This window comes from Cricetulus griseus, chromosome 2 (assembly GCF_003668045.3).
Source record: "Cricetulus griseus strain 17A/GY chromosome 2, alternate assembly CriGri-PICRH-1.0, whole genome shotgun sequence".
Classification (NCBI taxonomy): domain Eukaryota; kingdom Metazoa; phylum Chordata; class Mammalia; order Rodentia; family Cricetidae; genus Cricetulus; species Cricetulus griseus.
The window spans coordinates 281,072,748-281,100,681 of NC_048595.1; the positions used below are offsets into that span (position 1 = coordinate 281,072,748).

Below are 27,934 nucleotides of genomic sequence, written 5' to 3' on the forward strand. Positions count from 1 at the left end.
AGTCCACACTTGGAGGCTGATGTGGGTGAGGATAGTGGAGGTAATAGTCACTATTTTGTCCCTTGCTGAAAGATTATCAAGGTCCCAGGTGACCAGGGGACAATGAGACAGGTCAAAAACACCCATGGTTCTGATATGTCATCTGTCCCCATGATCAGAGAGATGGTGGAGATGACAGGGGCTGGACATGAACCAACATGCATTCTGTAAAGAGGAAGATAATTCAGAGGGAAGTATCTTTAGTGCTTTCAAGGAAGTCACACTACAGCAATTCCCCAATCCAGTCCAGCAGAGGGTACTATCGCTGTCTCATGAGGAAAATTAATGGAAGCTACAGTGTTCTCCTGAAATAACCACTAAGGAAGGTGAACTGATTGCACAACTTGTGGGACCTCCATGATCTGAAACACAGGACAGGTGTATCAGTCAGTGTTCTCTAGAGTTACACAACTTACAGAATGCATCTCTCTATACATACAGAAAGGGAATTTATTACAGTAAATTACAGGAAGTGGTCCAGCTATGCCAACAATGTCAGGCTATGAATGGTAAGACCAAGAATCCAGTAGGTTCTGAGTCCACGAGGCTGGATGTCTCAGCTGATGGTCAGTATATGCTGGAACCCTGGAGAGGTAGGCTCTCCTGCCAGTGCAGGGATGGACTTGCTAGTGAGGCCAGAGGAAGCCGGGAAACAGCCACAGCTTCCTTCTCCCATGTCATTATGTAGGCTTCAGTGTATGGCCCAGTTTCGAGGTGAAACTTCCCTCCTTAAAAGATCTGGATTAGAGGACTTGGTTGGGCCAGCCTCCTCGCCTGGTGGCTGGTGTCCCCGGGGCGGGAGGAGGAGCCGGAGAGGGCACGGACCTGCATGTGAGTGACTACTGGGGCCCGAGGCCCGGGAGCTGGGAGGCTGCGCGCCCGCCCGCCCTGTGCGGCCCCCACAGTCTTCCACCGCCCCAGCTTGCTGCCGCTGCCGCTGCCACCTTTCCCCTCCGCTTCCGTCCCTCCGCGACTGCCTCCGGTGTTCCGATGCCCTGCATCGTCCCCGGCGGCCCCCAGACACCTTTGGAGGCCCTGCCGAGGGTGGGGAGGCCACCCTAGTCAAGGATCCCTCCTCTAGCATCATGAGAGTCCATCTCCAGACCCCTTCCTTCTTAGACATCTTCCCCCAACTGTTAAGGAGGAGATATTTTTCTTTTATTTTAAAAACAAAAACGTGGACTTAACGTGATAAGCCTGGCATTTCAAATTTCAGAAAGGAAGGTACTTGTCTTGCTGTACTGACCTGAGTATAAAAGAACTGTTTGCAGTCGCCTGTCAGTACTAGAAAAATCACCCGCCCGGTGTTCCATGGCATTTTAAGACTTAACCTTGCAGGCCATACGCTAGGAGACCTCCAAACAGATCACAGATTTACAGATTTTACAGGAGCTTTTTCCTGTTTTTAACCAACTTCCATTCCCAAAAGACACCTCCTTAAACAAGTGCTTCCTGGTCCCCCAGGAACCTGTGGTGGGCAGCAAGATGCATAAGGTACATGACCTGACCTGTTTACTGTTGGCAGCAGGGATGCGATGTTGCAGCTCATCCCTCTCTTCCAGTGCAGAAAACACTGTCAGTCTGTGGCCATGCCTATAGAGCCTGGGGATATTGGCTATGATGGTGCTGCCCACTGGAATGTCTACATTGTAGCCAGAGGGGCCCAGCCTTTGGTCGTCTGCCATGGAACCACTCTCTCAGAAATATAGGAAACGACTATCTATAAGAACTGCTTGAAGAACTGAAAACCAGGCAGCAAAGAGTGGAGAGGGGGAATAAAAACTTTGAAACATTTTTTAAAAAAAAAAAGATTTGGATTAAAGGTGTGACTTCCCACCTCAAAGTTCTAGATTAGAAGTGGATCTTCTAATCTTCTAATCTAATTAACTAAGGATCCAGTTACTGAAAGAATCCACCACAGGTGTGCCTCGCCACTTTGGATGTTAGTTAATTCCATTTGTTGTCAAGTTGAAAACCATGAACAGCCATCACAACAGGAAAAGTATAACCACATATTCATACACAGGAAAAGTATAACCACATATTAATGCATTGTTATGAATACCATTACAGAAAATTCTGCCAGCCACCGGCCAGGTTCACCTGACCTGGGTCACCTGGGAACAAAAAACTAAAGTCCTTACAAAGTCAGTTTTACAAATGACAAACAAGCTTTAGTCAATGTCAAAACCCTCCAGGTCCATAAAGCTCTCAAGTGAAGGGCCTTCCAGTGGCTCTCAGATGACAAAATCAGCAAGTGCCAGGCCCTCTCTTCCATATTAAAGAGACTACTATAGACCTTGTCAGAGGTTAGAATGGGTATCTTGCTGCCAGATCCCAACCCAGAATATCATTTTATGGTGTCAGGACACAGACCTGAGCCTCACAGAGGTTATAGCAATGGCCCTTTCTGGGTAATTCCATGTTAGACAACATGCTCACCTAACAGATGCCTTCATGAGCATTCCCCAGCAGGGACAGGGATGAGCATTAATATAGATACAGATTTGGCCTTTGTTTTCTGTGTGTATATGACCTGTGTCATCCTGCTGTTTGCAAAGACAGGCACCAAGAATTGGTTTCATTATGACATTTTGTAGATGTATAAAATGTATTTCAGCCATATTAACCCTTTGATCACTGTCTCCTTTCCACTCCCAAAGGCCCCCTCTCTTTTAGTGACCATTGCTTCTGCTTCACCTGTGTGTGTGTGTGTGTGTGTGTGTGTGTGTGTGTGTGTGTGTGTGCACCTCAAATAATTTATTTATGGTTGTATAGGTGTGAGTGAGGGATTTAGAATAGGAAAATGGAAAATGTAAGAGTGGCTACACCATTGATAAAAATGTCTCTCCACCTCCAGCACCAGTAATTGTTGTTATATTCCCCAGGGATCCCTGGAGCCTCATGAGCCCCTCACCCCCCATGAAGGGGAGGGTGACAGACCTGCTCTTGTGCAGGGATCATGCAAGTACTCAGAGCTGCTGAGGGGTCAACAGTGCCACAGCCATGTCATGTCAGGAAGACAGCATTTCACATCATCACCCCTTCTTGTCATCACATCCTTTCTTTTCTCTTCTGTGAGGAGGTTCCTCACTCTTGGATAGGATGATATGTGTTTGGGCAATAGATGCCTTTGCCCCATGATTTGGGCTCAACCTCTGGGACAACATTTTGATGCCCCTGTGGGGGAACTCAGCTCTCTTTGCTTTCGGTAGTTGTTGGAGCAGTCCATGGGCAGCTGAAGGTTTCTGTCTGGGGAGAACTTCCAGTGAGATCAAAAGGCCTGCAGGATGGAGTCTGGACCACCTGCATTTATATGGGGTCAGGACAATTCAGGCTATAAGCTAATGAGTGATTTCAGACTCAAGGGTTTAAGGCTAATTTGTTTTCACTTATGTGCTGCCTTATGGTGAAGGGAGAGTGACGGCTCATTTCAGGAGGACCAAACTTTCTATAAGAATCTTCTCATCTCCGCTCTCATTTCCCTATTTAAGTTGTTGTTATTCTACAGCATGGGAGGGAGAAAAGGCCTGGCTGACAGCAATTGTGTCTGCCATTTTCATTTCTGGACAGACATCCTGATGCAAGGGCCTGTGGGTAATCAAGGTTTTGCTCTCTGCAGGATGGTGAGTTCCCTTTCCCTCCAGTTAGGGTTATTGTTCCCATGATGAAACACCATGACCAAAAGCAAATTAGGGATGAAACTCCAGTATTGTCAAGTTGATATAAACTTAGCCAGCACAACTGAAACCATCAACTTGACACAAAAACACAACAATTTTCATTTTACAAAATATATTTCATCCAGAACCTGTTCTTTCTCATTTATCCCAAAGATGTCATGTTAATATTAATATCACAGTATAAAAATGACTGAAAAAGTCCCATGATCTTTACCAATCCAAACACTTTAAAAGTCAGTCTTTATAAAAAATCTAAAATCTTTTAAAAAATGGATATTCTCTTTTAAATATTCAAAGTCTCTAACTGTGAGCTTCTGGAAACATAAAAATTAAGTCAACTACTTTTTTATTTCAGGAGGGAAGCACTAGGGCACCATCACAATCTAAACAAAGCAAAACCAAATCAGTGTCCAGTGTCTGGAGTCCACTCATGATCTTCTAGAATCTTCCAAATGGCTTGAGTCATTTCTCTAGCTCTGCCCCAGACAGCATGCACAACTTGTCTACTAGACTTCAGGAACACAGTAAGGTATCTTTGATTTGATGTATCTATTCACCTTCAGGCAGATTCTATGAGATATGTTTGCATGAAAAAACCCATCCTCAAAGAATTTAATTTTATTTGGCTGATAAGTAAGCAAGAGACTAGGCAAGCTTAGTTCAAATTTCTTTTAATTCAGAAGATACAAACAAATCTACCAGATTGGATTATTTTAAATTTGTGAAGAAAAAAGGAAATACCAGCATTATACAAACACTGTCACTATGTTATTGAAGTTAAGTGTGAAAAAACAGTTAAGCAATGACAATATAAGACTTGATAATATTGTGTGTCTAAAATTATTTTATGAAAGTCAAAACATGATGAAATTTGCTGAGTTCAGGTTTTTAATGATTCAAGGGGGAAAAAAAGCTTAAATTTCAGCAGGAATTTAACAAATAACAGAAGCAGCCAAGAAAGAGATGGCAATGACTATATAGAGGTATAGAGATGGATTTCTGATGGAGAGCATATGATTATGGGTCAGAAGGATTTCTATGGCAAATTAATTTTACCCTAAAGGACTGTTAGAAGATGATCAAAAAAGCACGTTTCCATATGTTAAAGGCTTTTGACAGTTAATTCAGAATGGTATGGATTTATAAAAACCACTCTTGCTTAATTGCATTCATGTTTGTCAAGACAACTGCTTGTAATTCCCTCTGTGTAGAGTGGTCTTTAACTTCTTAATAATGGGTTCTTACAGTCAAGATTAATTTACTATCTGTCTTTGTCAACATTTATTCATTTGAAGTGTCTAATCTTTGATATTATGACACAAATGATCTGCATAATTATTCATTTTGAGCCTACATAATTCAATGAATAGTCAATGACCTAAAAATCTTTGCAAAATAGTCTAATAATATTTTTAAGGAAGTCCCTGAATTTGATTTGCCCACATTCATGGGTATCCCAGGCTGTGAGTTGGACACCCCTGAAAGTTACATAATAGAGTAAACCACTATCTGTTCCTCAACTCTGGGCCAAGTGACTTTCTGAGTTTTCAGTAGTCAACATTAGAAGCCCAAAGCAATGAGGATCGAGGGCTTTGGTAAAAGTCACTATGTTCATCTTTGCCTCCAGATTGTTCTTGTTCCAGAGTGGAGGACAATGGGACAGCTCTGAAAGGATCTCATAGCTTCAGAGAAGTTATGGAGACCCTGAGTTTGAGCTTTGGGTCATTTCACAGAAAAATACTCTTTGTCCAGCAGACAACAAGAACGAGTGGGGAGACACGGTGCTCATAAAACTCCCGAACATCACTAGAAGGAACCCCTAAAAAGACAAAACTGCCAACAACAAAAAGAAGCTATTGGCCATCTTTATGCTCTTAAACACTTGACAAAAATATACAACTATAAATAATACAAAATTAAAAATCGACCAGTTGTAATCAAGATTCTCACCATGACCTAGTTCGACTGGGAGAACTAAGTTCCCAAAGCCCTCTGAAATCTAAATACTCATTTGTGATCTAAATTTTTCACAACTTTACCTCTATCAGCCTCATTGATGGCTTTACATTAGGCTTTTCCACCACACCAACCTCTCACTAGATTCACAGACCCTTGTGTCTCAGTATATCAGTATATTGTTGGGACAGATGATCAAGGCTGTCCCTGAATACTAGGAGGGGGACAGCACCACCACTGACTCCACCCTTTCAGGATAAGATTAACCAGGTGATTAAGTTTATCTTAAACTTTTCCACAGGATGTAAGGTCATGGGAGTTGTCCTCCCTGGTCCTCCTCATCCCTACAACTGTATTTAAGTTGTTGGTAGGTCAGTTTGGGATATTTGATAATTTTTCAGGTCTGATTTTTCAGATGTTGTCTTATTTAGGGTTTCTATTGCTATAATGAAAACACCATGACAAAGCAAGCTGTGGAGGACAGAGTTTATTTGTTTTATACTTCCATTTGTTTCCATCACTGAAGGAAACTAAAATAGAAACTCAAGCAGGGCAGGAATCTGGAGGTAGGAGCTGATGCACAGGCCATGGAGGGTGCTTACTGACTTGTTCTCCATGTCTTATTCTTTTGCTTTCTTATAAATCCTTGGACCATCAGCCCTGGGATGTCACCACCCACAGACTGGGCCCTCTGCCATCAACCACTACTAAGAAAATGACCTACAGCTGGGTCAGAGTGAGACATTTTCTCAACTGAGGTTCCCTCCTTTCAGAAAACTCTAGCTTGTGTCAAACTGACATAAAATATCCAGCACAACAGATGATTTTGAAATATCCTAATTCTCATGTGTCTAATTGATTTTGATATGTCTATTAGTGGTGTCTTTCACTCTTAGGAAAAAGGCATTTGTCTGACTTTGCCTTATGGGTGGTGCTAGACAGAAGGCACGTCTGTGTGTACAAGAGAAGCCCAGGCATCAACTTGTTGCTTGTATAATGGAATCACCTTGGGGAAGACCCAGCCTGAAAGCCGTCATTTTACACAAAAGGAGTAACCTAGAGCAGGGAATAGCCTGATCTCCTCATGGCCATACTCTAAGAATGAGAAAGAAAGAGGACAGGAATAAATCGAGATGGAGTCATTGGTAACAATGGCCTGTTTCATCTTGATAAAGTGATAGAGGAGGCATGGAGACAGTCAACTTAAATATTTCACAGTTTGGTCAGAAGTGAAATGGCAGATTCCCAACATCATCAGATGCTTTTCTTTCCTGGCTGTGATGCAGAAGAGTAACAGCAGAGGCAGCTGTGGACAATGATTGTAGATCAGACTGCAGATGAGGAAGCTGAGGAGTATTGTGGAGAAGCACCTGGTAATGGAAAGGGGGTGTCAGTTACAGTGGCACCTGCACATCTGCAGCCTGCTCTGATTCATTTCAGATGGGAGATCTCCCTACTTCACAGACGTGCAGTCCAGCCTCCCAGTGTGTGTGTGTGTGTGTGTGTGTGTGTGTGTGTGTGTGTGTGTGTGTGTGTGTGTGTTTTTAAGATTTATTTACTTCAAACCTTTCTGCCATTATGTACTTCAGATGGAAATGAGGTTTTGACTTCATACTCACTACATAATCAAAGATGGCCTTCTATTTCTGATCCTCCTGGCTCCACTTTACTAGAACAATTGCTCCCTGATACCCAGTGGGACAGCTGTCTCAATTCATCAGCAGACTATGAAGAACCAGAGTGAGACCCCAGCTTCCTCCTTACCTCCTTGGGGATGACTTTTCCTCTTCATATACTTCCAAGTGAAAATGCTAATAAAAATTAAAATAATAAAGAGGATGGTGGTGATGGCTACTGCCATGGTGGTAGTTTCTTTGTTTTCCGGAACCTGCCTGGTAGGTGGAGGCTGGGTGGTATTCATATCACATGGAAGCTGGGTGGCAGATGTAACCTCTGTGATCTTTGGGGTCCTTGAGGCTGGTCCTATAAAAAAAAATCCAGAACATTCAGTATAAAGCTAAAAAACACACCTATATCAGCACCTTCTCTCCCCAGATAGCCTGAGGAACTCAGGTGTAACAACTGTTTTTACAATTCCTGAGTAGAGAGAGGAGTGGAGTGTGTGTATGATGTCCTTGCACAGTTTATGTCATTGCCAAAGAAAGCAAATGTCTATTAAACCATCAAACAAAGTGACATATTACTGTGCATAAAACTTTCTGGATGTTGGCTCTTTGGTGTTTAATTGTTTCCAGGGAAAGATAAGGAAGTCTTTCAAAGTGATGCGAACCTGGTGGAAGGCAGCTCTAAGTGAGGAGGAAAAGGCTGGAGGTTTACAGTGATGCACACAGACTTAGGCCCATTAGCAGGCCATGTAGTGCCTGGGCCATTGGCTAAACGGGAATGAGAAACATTAAGAGGTGAGGTAGGAAAGAGATCCTTGTGGTTATCAGTGGCTCCAAAGACAGGAAGACCACCAAGAAATCACTCAATCAAATCTTCCATTATGCACACATGCCGACATCAATATAGGGAAGTCACCAGATTTTCAAGAGAATTTTCCTGCCTTTCCCACCCTGTGGAGGTTTCCTTGTGATAATCTACCTAACAACTTACTTGGCATTTCCTTCTGGTGCTTTAAGATTTCCTTGAGGCAGAGATCAGAATCTCCCATGGAGAGCATTGCTAGATCTTGTGCTAGTTCTGCATTATTCTCCCATTGCGCTAGGATACCTGTGGCATTATAGTTAATCACTTCCCATTTCTTGTTCTTCTGATTATAGCGATTAAGGCAGAAGGCATACTGTCCATCAATGGTGAACTTCCAGGAGGCATCAATGAGTTGTCCTGGTTTATATTGAGATACCATGGTGCCCTGCAAGTTGTGATTATCTGCGAATGACATACAAAACTGTCACCTCCCTTTATAGAGCCATCACCCGCTCCTTGGTCAAGTCTTCCTCTGCACCCTCAGTACCTATGTTCTTCCCTCCCTGGCTTGTCATTTTTTACCCATTGGGTACCAAGTCCTTCCAGCCTGGAACAGGATTAACAGGACTCAGCTCTTTCATGCAAATACAACCACAGCCCCTTCCCACATGGGCTCTGCCCTTCCTGTCTCTTATTGATACCCTCTGTCTTTGCAGCCTGTCCCATACTCACCCCTGGTCAGGACTGCCTCTTTTTTCATGTGAAGCAGCAGAGTCCTCAACTCTTTTCCAGTGTCCTTTAGTTTTGGGTACAAATCTGCACATCCCTTAGTAGCATTTACCTCCTTTCCTTGGTTACTATACTGAAGGAAAGGCACTCCATCCACTGAGCACTGTCCTTCACACCAGTGCTCTCCAGCTTTGGGGTGAGTCTTGACAATGAAGTGGCATCTAAGAGAGTGAGTATCTGTGAGAGACACATGAATATGAGGTACAAAGTAGGAATCGTGGTTCTGTGATATCTAAATTCATTCTCATTGGCAAAAGGGCAGGAAGTCAAGGCCTTTAGTCAAGATGTCCACCAGCTTCTGGACCTTTATTTCTGTGCCATCTTTGATTCTTAGGTTGTTAGGACCCCTGAGATACACAGTGTCACCAGGAGGGTTTATCTCACAAGTAATTTTAGTGACTTTTATCAATTGCTGAGGAATAAAATATATCATATAGTATCTGTGTTCCTGGGATGAAAATCTATAGGAAAAGGAGGCATCATAGAACAAGTGGGGAACTCAGCACGGAGCCTGGGTGTTCAGGAAAGTAATCCTAGAGTAATGCTGCAACTTGTCATGAAAAGGGGAGCTGCCACCTGTGAGCACAGTCCATACCCCTGTCCCTGTGTCCCTACTCTGGGCACTTCACACCACAGTGTGGTCAAGAGATCTCAGATTCTCCCATGTCAAACCACAGCCCTGACTCATTCTCAGGAAGAGGTCTCTGTCTGTGACCTGCTTGGAGCCCTGATCTCTCTCCCCTTTCTCAGGCAGGTGTCTCCCAGCACACCTATGTCTCCTGGTCTCTCCGACTTTCACTAACAGCAGAAGACACAACATCCTTTAGCTGTTCTGTTCAGTAGACTGCACCAATAAGCAGGCAGGACCTAGTGAGGATGCATGTATATATTCTTCAGTGTGTGTGTGTGTGTGTGTGTGTGTGTGTGTGTGTGTGTGCCTGTAAAACAAAAAATCAACTTAGAATTTTGGTGAAAGGAAAGTATTCTGGTAAAGCAGGAACAGGGAATTATGATTGAAAGAATGCATCCTGTCATAATAACTTCCAAATATGCACCAATAAATAACAATATAACAATAGTAATAAATGTGTTAGAAGCAAGTATTTATACTCAGACCTCCAGATTTTAGTAAGGAAAATATTTCTATGCCCTCCTACAAGTATGTCACAGTAGTATTATTAGACAAGGTCTCTAAGAGGCTTGGCACTCTCCAAGTAGGCTAGACAGTCTTGCCACTGACCCTAGGGTTCCCCTGCCTCTGCCTTCTTAGTACTGACAATAAAAGCACACAGCACCATGCCTGCCTCCATTACAGGAGTTTCAGGGATCAACCCTGAGTCCTCTAACCCTTTAGCCCTCAGCTATGTCATCATGCTTTTGACATAAATAAAAATAACAAAAATACTAAATATAGCTAGATCATTAGCAAATTCAGGTATGGCTGGATTTTAAAAATTAAAGACAAAACATGATTAGGAAGCTGTAAGCTGTTGTCCTATGAAAACTCCAGGCTATATTGATATTTCGTTTATGATTTAACAAATAAAGTTTGCCTGAAGATTGGAGTACAAAGCTAGACACACTAGTTACCCATATGGTCTAGGCAGTGGTGGCACAACCTTTAATATGGAATAGCCATACTAATTAGCCATAGAAGCTTGACAATAGTGGATGGATCATGCCTTTGGGAGGCAGAGGCAGGCAGAATCTGTGAGTTTGAGGCCATCATGGTCTACACAGCAAGTTCCAGGACTGTCAAGACTATACATAAAAACCCTGTCTGGAAACACACACACACACACACACACACACACACACACACACACACACACACACGGGATATCATGTGCCCATTGTTTAAAAACTGAACCATTGGGGCTGGAGAGGTGGAGCAGCAGTTAAGTGAACTTGTTGCTCTTGTTGAGGATCCAGGTATGATTCTCAGCAACCACAGCTTCGGAATGCTCTTTTGAATGCTGTGAATATGTGTTGCTTTCATTGGTTGTTAAATAAAGCTGTTTGGCCTATTTCCAGGAAGAATTGGCTGTTTGGGAAGCCAAATAGACATACAGGGAGAAGGAAGGCAGAGTCTGGCAGTTGCCAACAGTCTCCCAAGAAGCAAGATGTCAAAACATCAGTAAGTTAAGGCCAAGTGACAATACACAAATTAATAGAAATTGGGTAATTTAAATGTAAGAGCTAGTTATTAATAATCCTGAGCCATCCCCAAACATTTATAATTAATATAATCCTCTGAGTGGCTATTCAGGAACTGGTACACAGGAGAGAAACCTCCATTTACAAACCACACATGGTGGCTCATCACTGCCTATAACTCCATGTCCAGGGGATCTGATACCCTCTTTTGACCTCTGAGGGCACCAGACACATATTGGTGCACATACATACATGCAGTCAAAACATAAAATAAATCTTAAAAAACAATTAAAACTGGACCACCTCAAAGACAGACCCAGACTGCCTTCCCAGAAGGACAGATCAGGTCCCATCAAGTACAGTCATTCTTTCTGTATTTCTGTCCCACCCAAATATTTGGCAAGAATTTCCACATAAAACCTGACAAAAGCTTTAAAAGGGTTTTGAACACACAGAAGGGAAGTCACCCTGGCCTTCCTAGTCTCACAGTCTCACGAAGGCCATGGTGTCCCTTTGGTCTGAGCATTGGTAGAAGTAAGAATTCTAGTGGCCAGCTGCTCTGCTTCTCTAATCTTTCATCCTTCAGCTCCTGATAGCTGACTCTGAGTTTTTTTTCTTTTATTAAGAACCATTAGAATTTCTGCTACAAATCACCTTGCTTGGGCAGGAGTCAGGCCCACCCACCTGCCCCAGAGAAAATACACTGCACATCAGTGTGGCTCCTGGCATGGGCCGTTAGAGACAATGACTTGTGTTCCTGGGCTATTAGAAGTCCCATCAATGCTTTAGGTAGGGTTTTAGTTGCTGGGGGAGGGGGGAGGGGAAGAGGGGAGGGAGAAGGGAACTGGGATTGTCATGTAATTCAATCGTGTTTGTAACTCAAATAAAACAAAAAAAGAAAAAAAAAAAAAGAAGAAGTCCCATCAAGCCTCTGGCAGGCATCATGAGGTGAAAAAGAGAAGCCCAGGAGCTTCCTGTGAGCAGACTTCCTGACTCAGTAGTCCAGTGTCCCCTCCCCTCCCCCAGTCAAATCCCGGTATCTCACCAGCCAGCATCTTGGCCCCCAGAGAGCTCAGCAGAACCAAAAGGCTAAGATTCTGACTGCATCCGGTGGCTACAGCCTTTGCCATGTTTCCTTTCCCGAGACCCGCTACAGACAGACTTTGATCTGAGCTGTGGAGAGAATAGGGGAGTCCTCAGTACAACCTTGCAGAGGACCCCAAGCAGAGATTAGCAAAGTCCCAGGCACCTGGGCTGTTTATTCAGGCCTTTCCCTGCTCCAGCCATGCAAGTTCCTAGTTCCCATCTTTTCCTGAATCTCTTCGGGGATCGCTCAAGGCAGTGCTGCTCAGGTTCTCTCTCCCTTAAAACTTCTCCCTGTGTCACTTTCAGGCACAGGGCATGTGCCACTATGAAATGAGCAGTGTGGGGACTGCAGTTCTGGTCTCCCAGTAGTTTCCAGTTAACTGGCTGAGTACCTGGACCCCAGATTCCTTCACCTTCTCGTTCTCTCGCCATGCTCGCTTTGCTCCACTGGTGCTGCCCCTGCCCGGTGGCCAACAAGCCACAACCAGCCACTGATGGGACCCCGACCTACTGCCGATCCACCCCTGGCCGGCTGCACTCGTCCCTGCCTGGATGCCTACATCCCGCTGACATGCCACCAACCCGCCCCCGACCGCCGACCCACCTCCGACTGGACCCTGACCCAACGCCGACCCGACCCGCTAGTCCCAGATGCCTACACGCTCGCCTAGCTGCCGCTGTCTGGATCGGTCACTCAGAGCCGCTCGCTAACTCCACAGCGACCGCTCGCTCACTCCTCTCCTCAGTGCCGCACGCCCTCGCTCAGCTCCTCAGCGCTGCTCGCGGGCTCCTCTCCTAAGCCAGGCTGCCTCACACTTCTCAGCTCCGCTCACCCGCTGCTCTCCTCAGCGCAGCTCGCTCACACCCCTCCTGAGCTCGGCTCATTCACTCCTCATTCACTGCCCCACCGCTCCTCCAATTGCCTGCGGGCTCTTGTCGCTCACTCACTCTGTCGGCCCCTCCTCCCTCCGCCCGCGCTCATTCAGTGACACTCCCTCACTCAGCTGCTCTCTGGCCCTGCTGATCCAGCTGCCGCCCCGCCCTGCCTCACTGCTAACTTGCTCTGCTCTGCTCTGCTTCTGTGGAGCTCACCTTGCTGGCCCAGCGGTCACACCTCTCCATCTCACTGCCCTTCTTACTTGCTCGCAAAGAAGGCAGGACTGTGGAACTGAGGCTAGGATACTGCTGTCCTGGGCTCCCACACCCCGTGGTCCCTTCATCTCAATCAGCGACAGCTGTGTCCTCAGGGGTCGTGAACAAAAGAATCAGAAAAGAAAGAGACAGAATAAAATCGTTGCCTTTCAGCAGGTGTCACAGCAGTTCCCAGCCAGAATCAGCATACTATATATAGGGCCGCTCACCACGGACTACTCCTACTTAGCTTATCTAGGTCTCCCATTACTTCTGTGCTCGGCCCCTTCATATGCTGACCAATCAAAAGGAATCTCTGTTGTAATTTTTAAAAAGTAGTGCGCAAGAGAAAGATGCAGGCGACAGGGTTCAAGCAGAGGGTCTTATTTTTATTTTATTTTTTTAATTAGGGGAAGGGATCATGAAGGGGGGGGGGGGGGAAGGGAGACCAGGCTCTGGAAATAGGAGCAGCAGGAGAGAAGAGAAAGGAAAGAGGGAGAGAGAGAGGAGAGGGTGACAGAGAGGAAAGAGGGGGTAGAGAGAGGAAAGAGAGAAAGAGAGATAGAAGGATGGGAGGTGGGCAGAGCACCTACGTTCCCTATGTTTAAAAGGGAACATAGTGAATGTGCACAGGTGGTGTTCTTAGTGACTACAGCTGAGGGTATATTCTGTCAGAACCACAAGGACAGGCCAGTACAGATGCCTGAATACTAACAATCTCAAAGTCTTTCCCCCCATCCTCCCACCTGGAGTAGGAGCTAGCAGGTTCCACACTGCACCCTACTAGAGGACTGATGCCCTATTTGTCACAACCGACTCAGCTCTTGAGTTCCAAGTGGAAGTGGGGAGAAAATACTAAGTACTGGGGTATCCGGCTAGTAGTAGGGTTCAGGCAATGGGGGAGCCATTCTCCCCACTTCCACCTCCGCTCTGCTCACTGACCTTGTCTTGGGGAAAATTAAAATGGGCCCAACTTCTAGTATAAAAAAGAATGTAACTAGAGGATAAAGAACTTTTGGGTAGAACGTTGAAACCCCCATCCCACCCCACCCTACCCCCCAACACAGGGTTTCCTTTGTGTTCTCCTGCATTCCTGGAACACACTTTGTAGACTAGGCTTGCCTCAAACTCAGAGAGTTCCCTGTCTCTGCCTCCCTAGTGCTGGGGTTAAAGGTGTGCACCACCACCACTGCCCAGCTTGAACTCCCTCATTTTTACAACTCATAAAAGACAAAGAATAAATTTAGACTGTTACACGATCATAGGAGCATAAATGCCACTATGAAAACAATGGGGGCTCTCCAGCCAGGGCTCCCTGCTCCTGCTGAATTCCTCAAGAGCATAATGTTATTATACTAGGCTCAGAAGACTGTTTTTTCTCTCTTCCTTTACATCCTGATAAGAACTGTTGAGGGTTACCGAGTGTGCTCAAAGATGAGCTATAGTCTGTGAGGCTAAGACTTCTTTATTCAGGTAAACACCAGTCCAAAACGCAAGCCAAAGCGATCTCACAGGAAGCAAGCTAGCTGCAGCTAGAGAGAAGGGGCTTTCCCTGTGAGCCCTGCTGCTCCTTTTGAACCTCCTTCTACTCATCTCAGACTTCCCCTCCCCCGCCCTCACGGGCATAGCCTGGTACACCTGTCCAGGTTACCTGGGGCGGGGATAGGGTGTCTCCCTACAAAGAACCATTTTTTTTTTAATTCTTTTTTCCTGACCCAAACACTATACACATTAACACACCTTTAAGGCTAATAATGCTGGGGAGGTAGGGGCAGGTGGATCTCTGAGTTCCAGGCCAGCCTGGTCTACATAGTGAGTTCCACTCCATGTTAGGCCCTGCCTGAAAAAAAAAAAAAAAGTTATTTTCAACAATAAACTGTACGTTTTATATTGTCCATGCTTTAGGGTCTTTATGCTGTCACTGTGTGTGTGTGTGTGTGTGTGTGTGTGTGTGTGTGTTAGTGCACTTGTGTAAAAGTGCCCAGGTGGAGTCAGAGGAAACTTGTGCGAGTTCATTCTCCTTCCATCACAGGTCTGGACTTCTCTGAGTGTGGTTGAGGCATCACTGACCCAGAACCTGCATCAGGAGGATGTGCACCCAGCAGCACCAGTTTTCCAGGTCCTCCCAGCTTTCACCGCTGGATTGTCACTGCAGGGCAACCAGCCTGCAGGACTGAGCAGCCCAGTGTGCATGTGGGCATTGCTGGACTGCGTGTCACAGAAACTCACCTATAATAGTGATAATAGTATAAACCATCACTTTTTATTTTATGAAATAGTCCATTTATATCATGTACAGTCTTATAAAGAACAGACACATTTCTTATTTTGTTCTACAAAAGGCTGCCTAGTACAGGAATGGTTGTAATAAATATCTATTACAAAATTAATATTCTTTTTTAGATAAGAAAAGTATAATTTTATTTTTATACTTTTGTTTTCTAACAGGGTCTTACCATGTTATACAGGCTGGTCTCAAGCCCACAACCCCCATTCCTCAGCTTCCTGAGTAACTAAGGTTACAAGCTACTACCACTGAACCCACTTCCTACACCAATAGACTGAGTCAATGCATTGATGCAAACACCTGCATTGTGGTACCCCGGGCATTCTAAGGAACCCTGAAGTAGGAGTGATTTAATTAATTTTCATCATTTTAGAATGATACTTTGCAAAAATTAAATCAGTGATAGCTTATTTTTCATACTTTAAGATCTGGGAGAAGGAAGGAGACAGTAGCAGCCACATTCTGCTCTTCCTGTCACTCTTCCCTAACAGTGACAGCCTTTTCCTGGAACCTTGTTTCTGCTTACTTCTTCATGTCTTTTTAAGCCAGGGTTGGTCTGAATCTGACAACAAGCACCTCTTTTCTAGAGTATTTTTATTTTCTCCTCAGTCCTGAAAGACTCTTCCACCAGTTACGGAAATCATTGTGGCAGTTAGTCTCTTAGACACTTGAGAAGACCCAGGCTGCCCCTTGTGCCTCCTGGCTTCTGATGAGAAATCTGCTTTTTTATCAACCGGGTTCCTCAGTTGGGAGTGTGTCATTACTTTCTGGCTGACTTCAAGAGTTTCTTTTTACCTGTGGTTTTCAAGAGTATAATTATAATGTGTCTTCATGTGGGAGTTTCTTTTCAGTTTTCTTCTTCCAGGGTCACTTAACTTCTTGACCTGTAGCAATAGACATTTCATAAAATTTGGATGTTTTCAACTTTTATTTCTTTAAATAATTTTAAATTCCTCTCATCTTTCTTTTCTTACTCTTCTCTAAGGATGAGTTTTGTTCTAGTCCCTCAAGGTCTCTTCATTTCTTCATGCCATCCAGTTGACCTTCTATTCTTTCCCCAGCTACTGGGCTCAGTCAGTAAGCCTATAAATCTTTCATTGTATTTTTGAGTTCTTTAATTTTCATTTTTCTCTTTTGTAACCTCTGTTTCTTAGCTGAGAATAACTTATGTATGTCTCAGGAAGACTTACAGTTTTGCTGAAAATATTTTTATAATACTTGCATTAAAAATCCTATCAATTTATTTGAACCTGGATTCATCTTGATACTGGCATCAGACAGTTTTCTTTTCTTATCACATTGTGACTCTCTGGGCTCTCAGTGTGATAGGTGATTGTATGCCAGACGTTTTGACTGCTATGTATTTCTAGGTCATATTTGGATTTTTATGGACAATTACTTCATTGAAATTTATCACAAAGCCTAATTTCTTGAACTGTGGTTCAAATGTTGTCTGAAATTTTTTATGCTTTTACAAGTTATTTCAGTTTTCTCGGTTTCTCTGAGGTGACTGAACTCTACTGATTAACTGAAGACAGAAGGGCTCTCTAGCCAGCCCATTTCTTGCCTTCCAAGATTTGTGTGAACATTTTTAGACTGAGGTTTGATTTTGGAACATATTACACTGTAAAGCATTTCTGTGCTTGCTTATGTACTGCATTGTGCATATCAAATTTACAGCTGTCTATTTATGTCGGACCTGTCACTTTTACACAGTATAGAATCTTCATAAGTATTTACTCTTCTTCAGCATCCTTCTTCTGTAATGAGATTGTTTACAGTAACCACATGGACTGAGAACCACATTAAATAGCATTACAATTTTTGCTTGTCATCATGTGTAATAATTTGGAGAATTGAAAACTATTCAACATACATGTAAGAAATAGCAGTCCTTTGGCAACCAGCATAAAGTATCCTAGTTTTTTTTTTTTAATGTTGTTGTTGTTGCTATCTTTTAGTCTTGTCTGTAGTGAAGACCAGCCAATGTACAGTTCCATGAAGGCTTCCCTGTTGAGGGTACCACTTTGAATCATGTCTTAGTCAGTGCTCTATTGCTGTGAAGACACCCATAACCACAGTAACTCTTATAAAGGAGAATATTCAATAATTGGAGCTTGCTTACAGTTTCAGAGGTTGTTGAAGTTTTAGTCCATTGTTATCAGGGTAGGGAGCTTGGCAACATGCTAGCAGACATGGTGCTGGAAAAGAAGCTGAGAGTTCTGCACCCAGATCCACAGGCAACCTGAAATTAATATTCTTAGCAGAATTTAATTCCCAGCCAAATACCCTTAGGAATGGCAGGGCCTTCCTAGTCTGCTCACATTGACTTACTGATAAGTTATTTACACAGGAGTAAAAACTTCACACATCTGTGGTCTTGCCACTGGGCCATCTCTTTATTTATATCTTCTTTATCTGTAACTGAGGGTTGGAATCTTCTTCCCTCTAAACATTGAGATGAACTACCATGTTCTTTTGTGTTCCTGAGGTCTCCTCATCTGTATCATGGGACCCAGCTGATTAGGAGCCTGATGTGTTTAGATACATGTTGTGTTCCCTCCTCATTCCCCACTGCTCTGTGACCTGATTACTGTCAAGTTAAGGCAGATCATGTACAAGCTATTGTTAGCAGGTGACATGAACTCCAGATTCTCTGCTTCCTTTCTCAATACAATGCTGCAGTTTAGGAACAAGAGCAGGACAATAGGAATTGCTTCCTTACTCCTCACCCACCTGTCCCTCACCACACTCCCAACAATGCCCTCAGTACCTGTCATTGTCAAGGATTCTCCTCAGAGAAGAAGCAGACAGGAACAGGTGAGGATTATCACCAGGACAGAGTGTTGGGCTTGATGACCAGTGACAAGGCTGATGATCCACATCTGGAACAGAAGTTGGGAGGCTGAGGTGGACACCAAGTTGCATCTTTGACTGGACCTCAAATCTGAGGAAATCTCACCTTAGCTTCTGGGTTCTCAGGTAATTCAACAACACACAGAGAGTTCCTCCCCTGTTACTATGGAACAACTATTTGGGTTGTTCCTGAGTAGGAAGGGAGAGGGATGCCCCCTGACCTCAAAAGACTCATGTAGCTGTGGTAGGAGAAGCAGGGTTCTGGCAGGCCCTCATCTTTCCTGCTGGCAGGAGAGGAGGCATGAGGATGGATGACCTGTGAGGATGGTGTCAAGGAAGAAGGAAGATCAGGTGAGATGAAAAGCAACAGTGACTCTAGAATGAGGAAAAGGACAGGAAGTAAAGGGATGTTCAGTCTGTGACAGCCATTGAGAACCACAGTGAGTGAACAGTGTAATCACAATGAGATAGGAGATGAGAAACAATGAATGATGGAAAAAGCAGCCATCAACTCAATAACTCAAGGCGATTAGATTATCACACACACACTCACTCACACACACACACACACACACACACACACACCCTCATCTGCAGAGAGCTTCCTCCCATTCTCCTGTTACCTGTAGGCTGCAGCTTTTTTGCCAAGTGCAACGTGGCCTCCTGAAGCCAGGGCCCACAGTCCCCTGTGAGGTCACTGTTAAGAAGGCAGTCACATGCCTGTCTTCCTCCCTCAGCTCTTTAATCCTGCTGGATCCAGGACCAACTTCAGTCAGTTTCCCAGTGCTTGAGTCAAAGTGCAGTATTTTCTGTCCATTGAGGTCAATGTCCCAGGATGCATTCAAATGCCCATCTCCATCATGCCAACAATGCATCCTGACCTGCAGAGTGAGGGGCTCTGTGCCCATTGGAAAGAGATCAGCCTCTGGCCTTGATGAACCCTGTTTGTCTATGCCCATCCCTTCCATCCTTTAACCTTGCTATAGGATTAAAGTTTTCATTGTGTTTTTAAAACCAGGTGCTTGTTTTTTCTTATGTTAAAATATTTTCAAGTTTTCTATCAATTTTTTTTTCATTCTTGCAAGGAGAATACCATTTATTACAAAGGAGGGAAGGCTTATGTACTAGTCAGCAGGCACGGTGGAAAACTACCCAGGTCAGATGTTCATGTCTCCAGACCCCTCCGGCAGTAAGGATGGGCGGATATTTTTCATTCTTGCATTCAGGCCTTATCAGGAAGGAAACAAGAAGCTCCTAGTGTTATGTTTTTATTTAAAAAGAGGAAAAGAGAAAGATTCAAGATGAGACATGTTGACTAGTTTATTATATGGCCCGGCAGAGTAGGGAGACTAAGAGAGAAGAGGAACAGGGGTAATGGCTGACCTCTATGGCCGGTCACCATAGAGAGACAGAGAGAGCACATAGGTGAGAGAGAGCCAAGAAGAAACAGAGAGAGAGAGAGTAGAGAAGCAGCGTAAAGAGAGGAAGCAAAGAGAGAGTAGAGAGGAAGCAGAGAGAGAGAGTAAAGCAGGAAAGTTGGAGCTTTTAAAGGGAAGACTGCCCATGCACACTGAGGTTCCACTCATGCCCAGAGTCCTCAGCAGGCCGTAAAGCATGGCGGTTGACATGGCGATGACTTAGCAAGTTTTCTTGCACATGCCCCGACTGTTGTCAGGGGGTGGGGTTTGTCTCTTAAGGAGGTAGAGCCGATCAGCGTCAAAGCTTGAACCTTTCATTTCCACCTCTACTTATTATTAAAAAAGGTGGGTGTTAGACATGGCAGGTTAAGGAATAAGGGCGTTTAATTCTCAAAACTGCTTCCTGCTGATGTGGGGGGCGTTGACCATCTTTGAGGGACCCGAGAAGGTTGGAGTGCTGCCACGTCCTGGGGTAGCTGGTTGTTTCATTGCAGTCCAGGCTGTACGGAACTCCCTGATGCCTCTCAGACCTGTTTGTTTTGATCCAATTCAGCTCCCTGGAACTTACAAGAATCCTTAGAGTTTGTGGAAACATAAGTATTAGACCCATTAGCAGCATAACATGTTAGAAGCAACTTGGCTAAAAGCATTACCATTTTAAAATTGACAGATTTGTTTTTTAGGACAATGAAAAGCATCTTAATCTTGACCTTGTAGTTATGATCGTACAGTGGTATTGTAGAACTATGAACAGTAGCATGAGAAATAGAGAAATCAGGAACATATTTCATTCTTTTTAATGTCTCAACTCACTTTATCATCACTTAAGCCTTTTTATACTCAGACCTTTATAACTTTAATTCATACACTTTACATTACCATCTTAGACCTTCCATTTTCAGACCTTCATAACTTACATTTATGGATACATAACTGGATAAATGTAAGTTTATCCACCATGTTAGACCTTTCCATCCTCAGACTTTTGTAACTACATTCTCAGACCTTCATAACTTGCTTTTATCCACCATGTTAGACCTTTCCATCCTCAGACCTTCGTAACTACATTCTCAGACCTTCATACATCTCACACTTTCCTATCCTCACATAGATAAACCCTAAAATACCTGTTCCTGGAATCTGTTTTGCTTTAAGCTAGCAAGACTACCAGTCATCAAAAGCATCAGAGTTCTTGAGAAGGATAAGATTTTACCTGAATAAATGATTAAAGAATAACAGAGACTTGCCAGGAGGCTGCATGGACAGCCACCCCCAAGGTCCTCCATCCATAGTAGCGGGCTGCAGGACACCTGCCTTCTTGCTGATAGCATGTGACCTGTGGATTACAGACTATAGGAAGACTCGCCTACCGTTGGCCCAAGCAACTCGGGGAAAGTCGATTCCACTGTCATCTTGTCCACGGTCTGGAGTACCTTGTAGCAGTTGAGGTGAAGGGCTAGTCAGTGAGCAGTGACTAGTGTTGTCACTGACTCGAGTTAAAATTTCTTCAGTGCCCATCAATCTTCTTGGAGGAAATGGGGTGGGGCCAGCAGCTGGCCTATCTCTCTGTTATAAAAAGCTTTTTAACAAAACATTTTAAATGCCATATTCTCTAGATCTCTGAGCATTTGAGGGCTGTCTGTTTAGTACCTCAGCAGTTAAAAGTTTGCCTTTAGTTAGAGAAAAATCCCTTTTTGTAATTAAAGCTGTACCTTTGTAAACGGCTTACAGGATGGACTGAGTGGTATAAATATTTTGTTAGTTTGAAATAGACCTTTATGATTTTAAACTTTCATCATCATTTAAAGATACATGAGTTACATTTAAGTTGTATAGACTTAGCTTATATTTTAAATATATATAAATTAGACCTTTATGACTTTAAATGTTTACCATCATTTCAAGATACATAGCAATTTAGAAATATGAGACTTAGCACAGTTTAATTTAAGTTGCATATAGAGCTAGATAAGTATAAAGTTAAATTACAGGTACAGAGACAAGCAGGACTGGATAACAGTAAAAGGGGGAACCAGAATGTAATCTCTGATCCGTACATTGTAGCAAACAGACAGGAGATTTAAAGGGACAGAGTAGACTTAAACAGAGGGCCCTGGAAAGGCACAGTATTTAGTAAACAAGCCATGACCAACAGAGCTAGTGAAAGAAGAAATCACAGACAAAAAATAAAATAAAATAAAAAGCAAAAAGATCTGACAGAAATCAAAAATCTGGCAGACAAGTTTACTGGCACAGGCTGCTGGAGTGAGCATGCCTACAGGTAGGTCACATGACCAAGATGGCGGCCCCCAGGTCAATCCATAAGGCCAAGATGGCAGCGGACCATAAGCGGCTTTTTTTGTCTGTTTACCTGCTTGTTGGCTGCAACCAGAAAGGTTCCTCTATGCATTTTCCATGGGTGAGGCAAGTGGAAAACCAGCAAAAAGCTCCTCTCTGGATGCCGGTCGGCCCGTGGGAGTTGCCAGGGGCCTGGCCCCAAAGGGGACACAACTGTCCCCAAACCGAAAAAGGACTCAGCGGTCCGAACTGAAAAAACAAAAAAAGCACTCACTGTTCCTGGAGCGGGATCCCATGCCTGACCCTCAGGAAATGCACCCGACAAGAGAAAGAAGAAATAAAAAGCAAGATGTCTGGTGGCAGTGCTTGCTTGTGCAAGTCACTGAACTGAGTGGGCAGGCCTAAGCTAGGTCACATGGTTAGGATGGCACCTGACCAAGATGGCGGCCCCTATAAGCACATTCTCAATTGCCAGAAGTTTTTCTCCATGAGACAAACCTCATTTGTGTGGAAAAATGAAAACCAGCAAACAAACAAAAAAACTCTCAGAGAATCTCAAGCAGACATTGCCAACCAACCAAGAAGAAACACAATCAGAGATAGAACAAAAGAATGAGGGACATTCCCAGGTGAAAGACATTTCCTACTGGGAGGCAGAACTCTGCTCATTTAACTACTCGCTGGCAGTAACCGAAAGATCCCGTAAAATGTATTTTCCGTGGGCAAGGCAAAAAATGGCACAGATTGCTCTGTCTGAGAGCACCTGGCAGAAAGTCCGAAAGAGGCTCAGTAGTCCGAAACGGAAAAAATGGACCCAGTAGACCAAAAGGCAGTGAACTTCAAAATGGAGTGCTGGGTCTGCCCCATGGGAAAAGGGATATCTTACCAGATTGCATCGAACAGGCAGATGAGTGAGTTCCAGAGATCCTTAGTTGGCAAAATGGCAAGTTGAAGTGTACAGAGTTCCAGCATCTCAGGCTGCTGCAGGTAGGAGGAAGTGTCAGGAAAAGTCGAGATGGAAGTGGGTTATGAGTTCAAATTTAGGATCTCCGAAATTTCCTGTGTCCATGGCAGAAGTTACAGAGAAAGCCTAAATCCTGCCAGCAAGCTGCAACAGAGTTTACCAAGAGAGCCTAAACCAAGTCGGGCGCCAATGTTATACTTTTATTTAAAAAGAGGAAAAGAGAAAGCAGCGGGATGGGACATGTTGACTAGTTTATTATATGGCCTGGCAGAGTAGGAAGACTAAGAGGGAAGAGGAACAGGGGTAATGGCTGACCTCCATGGCTGGTCACCACAGAGAGACAGAGAGAACATGTAGGTGAGAGAGAGCAAAGAAGAAATGGAGAGAGAGTAGAGAAGCAGCGTAAAGAGAAGAAGCAGAGAGAGCTCTATCAATATTTTATTTAACATATAGTTATGTAGAAGCAAGCTCTCAACACTGAAACATTTGAGGATTTCCCACGTATCTTCCTGTTATTGATTTCTTATTTCCTTTTATTATAGTCAGAATGGTTTTTATGATGTCTACTATTTCTAATTTTTTTTAGTTTATTTCATGGCCTAAAAATTACTCTTCTTGCTTGGCATGGTGGCACATGCCTTTAAATCTAGCATTTAGGAGACAGAATCAGGTAGATCTCTGTGAGTTCAAGGAAACAACCTCTTGCACCTTGATACCCTGTTGAGTGAATGCAATCCCAAAGAAAAGTCATGTCAATATGTTGCCATTGCTGGTCTTACAGTAAATGGCGCAAATTCCCAAGATACCATCAGAAGTAGTTTTTCTTGCTTTGAAGAAGCCTTAGTCACTTTCCAGGAGAGTTCACAGAGGCAGCTGCTAAGGATCATGGGTGATTAAATTATAGATTAAGAAGCCAAGGGACAGCATGAGGACTCACCTGGGAACAAAAATTCAATGTTAATTCAAGTGGCCTCCTGTATATCCTCTTACAGCATCCTACTCTAATTCATAGATCACATTCTCAGTGTGCTTTTAAAAAATGTTTCTTTCTTTTCTTTTTTGTTTTTACGTCAGGCCTTTCTGCCAATTTGAGTTGGTATAACTTTCAATGGGAATGAAATTCTGAAGGGTACTGAGAAGGGGACTATAATGATAAGTCTTTACTCCATCTGCCCGAGCCCCGCCGCCATGTGGGTGCCCAGAATAACACACAGAGTCTTATATTAGTTTACAATGCTACTGACCAATTGACTAGGATTTCTTATATGCTAGCTCAGTCTTATTAATTATCATAAATCTATATTATTTATAAGTCTTATCGAGGATGCCTTCTGCTGGTGTCCTCTTCCCAGGATCACATGGCGGTTCCATAGAAAAGAGAGCAGAAGGAAGAGGAAGAGAAAGAGGACGACTTCCTTCTTGTCCTTGCTTAAATTCTGAATCTGCCTACTATGTCACTTCCTGCCTGGATCATCAGACTTCTCTTTCCTACATTTCCCAGAATCCTCCTCGACTCCTAGTCCCACCTATCTTGCTACCCTATTGGCCAACAGTGATTTATTTATCAACGAATAAGATAAACATACACAGAAGGACATTCCTCATCAGGGGACCATGAATAAATATCAACTATTGTGCAAGGCCAACCAAATACTTCTGTAGTCTGGCTTCTTGGGGCTTTAACTACTTTTGTTTCCCTTTGAGACAGGTCATCACTACATAGCCCAAGCTGGACTACAACTCACTATATGTCCCAAACTGGCCTCCAACTTCGGGCAATCCTCCTGCCTCAGCTTCAAAGGACAGGTTCTGAGCACCTTATACTAGCACCTTAAAATTTTATATCACAAAAATAATTATACTGACTAAAAAATGGCAAAAGAAAGCAGAACTTTGTTAACTGATGTAGTGATTTTGTAAAAGTTTAAAAATTAGAAAAAGAAAGAAAACCTTGAGATGGAGACTAGCACAATGGAACAAGAACTAGAGAGTGCATTAACCATAGTTTATTTCAGGTGGGGGAGGGGGAGAGCTGGAGAGATGAGAGAGAAAGAGAGAGAGAGAGAGAGAGAGAGAGAGAGAGAGAGAGAGAGAGACAGAGAGAGACAGAGAGAGACAGAGAGGGAGTGAAAGACAAGAGAGAGACAGAGAGAGTGAGAAAGCAAAGAGAGGAAGGAAGGCAAGAGAGAGTGAGTAAGAGACGAGAGTGTAAGTGGGCAGGGGTCTGTCTTTTAAGGGTGTCCTTTACACTTTTGTGTAGACTTAGTTCCCATGGAACTCTGTGCTGCCCAGAGTACTGCCTGAGTGGATTCTGCCAGGTAACAAGGCCATGCCAGCATAATGCCTGAACCTTTCAACTGATGAAAGATGCCTAAATGAAAATTCTAAAACCCATAATGAAAATTATATATTCTGTGTTCTTACTCTTATAGATTGTATAAGGGAAAAGCTAACAATGACAGTTACCTTGTGTGTAACCTGATTTGACAAACCAAAACCAAGTGATCTCAATTTCAAATGTCAAAACCATCTAAATAGCAGTTCTATATGCACCAAAGCCTAGTAAAGCGGTCGATCAAGTTAATCAGGGGACTTGTTTATTGATGTATTTTGAGAGGATCTCACTGTGCAGCCCTTGCTGTCTTTGATCTTGGTGACCCTACAGGTTCAGCTTCTTGAGTGCCCGGATTGTAGGTCTTCACTGCCATGCCAGCTACTCCAATAGACTTTGAGTATTTCATTGTTGAGTTTTAATGTCCATATCTAGTCAGAACATGAATGTACAGAGTTGGCTATAAGTGTACTATTTTATTTTATTTCTTAAACATTCCCATGCTAAAGTTGTTGTTCTTGTTACTATGTTGTTTTTCAAAGTCTTATGTCTCCCAGAGTAGTGTCGCATTCGTTATTTAACTAATGACTACCTTGAAATTCTGGTGCTCCTGTTCTTACTTCCTAAGCACTGGGCTTACAGGTGTGTGTTCTCTCACTGTGGAATACAAGAGCCATGGCATCCTTGTGAAGGAGAATGGACAACTATGAGAAGTCAGATTTGTCCCTTCACTGTGACTCCCCACTATCTAACCTAGGTCATGTGGTTGCAAGGCCAGTGCCTTTGTCTCCTGAGCCATCATTCTAGCCTTACACTTGAAACTTTATGAAAGGATTTTTTTTAAGATTCATTTTTGTTTTATTTGTGTAAGTGTTTTGCCTGAATTCATGTTTGTGTGGCACATGTGTGCTTGATCCCCTTGGAGGCTGGATGAGGCATGGGATCCCAGGGAACTGGAGTTGCAGATGGTTGTGTGATGGGGAAAGTCCTTCTGTGTATATATTTGTCTTATTTGTTGATGAATAAAGCACTGTTGGCCAATAGTGAAGCAAGAGAGGTGGGACTAGGAGTCGAGGAGGATTCTGGGAAATGTAGTAAAGAGAGTTGCCATGTGATCCTGTGAAGAGAAGATGCATGAATTAGGTGTCTGTTGTAAGATAAGTCCTTATAAAATATATATAGATTAATAGTTATGATTAATACTTAAGGCAGACCTATCAAATAAGAAATGCTAGTCATTGACCAACAGTATATTGTAACTAATGAAGTCTCTGTGTGTTATTTTGGGGGCTGAAGCGGTGACAGAACCAAGGTGGCTGGTGGAAAGAGTTATTGTTACAGTTGTGAGATAGTATGCAGGTGCTGGAAAGGCTACTGTGTGATTTCTGAGTCCTGTGCAAGAACAGAAGTTCTTAACCATTGAGCCATTGTCTCAGCCCAACCTGGGAGTGCCTCTACCTCTTGCCTCAGGAATGCCTCTGCATCCTCCTCTCTGCCTCTGCCTGTCTGACTGCCTCCGCCTCTCTGCCCCTCTCCTCTGCCTGCCTCCGCCTCTCTGCCTCCCTGCCTCTGCCTGCCTCCCTGCCTCTCTGCCTCTGTCTGCCTCCGCCTCTCTGCCTCTGCCTGCCTCCGCCTCTCTGCCCCTCTCCTCTGCCTCTCCGCCTCTCTGCCCTCCCTCTGCCTCTCTGCCTCTCTGCCCCTCTCCTCGCCTGCCTCCGCCTCTCCTCTCTGCCTCTGCCTGCCTCCGCCTCTCTGCCCCTCTGCCTGCCTCCGCCTCTCTGCCTCTGCCTGCCTCCGCCTCTCTGCCCCTCTCCTCTGCCTGCCTCCTCCTCTCTGGCCCTCTCCTCTGCCTGCCTCAGCCTCTCTGCCCCTCTCCTCTGCCTGCCTCCGCCTCTCTGCCTCTGCCTGCCTCCCTGCCTCCTGCCTCTGCCTGCCTCCCTGCCTCCCTGCCTCTGTCTGCCTCCGCCTCTCTGCCCCTCTCCTCTGCCTGCCTCCGCCTCTCTGCCCCTCTCCTCTGCCTCGGCCTCTCTGCCCCTCTCCTCTGCCTGCCTCTGCCTGCCTCTGCCTCTCTGCCTCTCTGCCTCTGCCTGCCTCCCTGCCTCCCTGCCTCTGTCTGCCTCCTCGTCTCTGCCTCTGCCTGCCTCCGCCTCTCTGCCCCTCTGCTCTGCCTCCCTCCGCCTCTCTGCCCTCTGCTCTGCCTGCCCTGCCCTCTCGCCCCTCTCCTCTGCCTCCGCCTCTCTGCCCCTCTCCTCTGCCTGCCTCTGCCTGCCTCTGCCTCTCTGCCTCTCTGCCTCTGCCTGCCTCCCTGCCTCCCTGCCTCTGTCTGCCTCCTCGTCTCTGCCTCTGCCTGCCTCCGCCTCTCTGCCCCTCTGCTCTGCCTCCCTCCGCCTCTCTGCCCCTCTCCTCTCCTCCGCCTCTCTGCCTCGCCCTCCGCCTCTCTGCCCCTCTCCTCTGCCTGCCTCTGCCTCTCTGCCTGCCTCTTCTGCCTGCCTCCGCCTCTCCCTCCTC

The 27,934-nt window shown here is 44.5% G+C and overlaps 2 protein-coding genes across 3 annotated transcripts in view; both read right to left on the reverse strand.

The window, feature by feature from the left end:
- LOC100768899 (UL16-binding protein 1) overlaps positions 1–27,934 on the reverse strand; it is a 157,714-nt gene that overhangs the window by 89,114 nt on the left and 40,666 nt on the right. The window lies entirely within an intron of this gene.
- On the reverse strand, positions 6,230–13,021 carry LOC107980186 (retinoic acid early-inducible protein 1-epsilon-like). Its single transcript, XM_027400984.2, has 6 exons — positions 12,800–13,021; positions 12,100–12,227; positions 8,841–9,074; positions 8,295–8,570; positions 7,443–7,661; positions 6,230–7,048 (listed from the first exon to the last, which is right to left on the reverse strand). Exons 2-6 carry the CDS (start codon positions 12,182–12,184, stop codon positions 7,005–7,007), a joined length of 858 nt encoding a protein of 285 aa, XP_027256785.1. The 5' UTR covers positions 12,185–12,227; positions 12,800–13,021; the 3' UTR covers positions 6,230–7,004.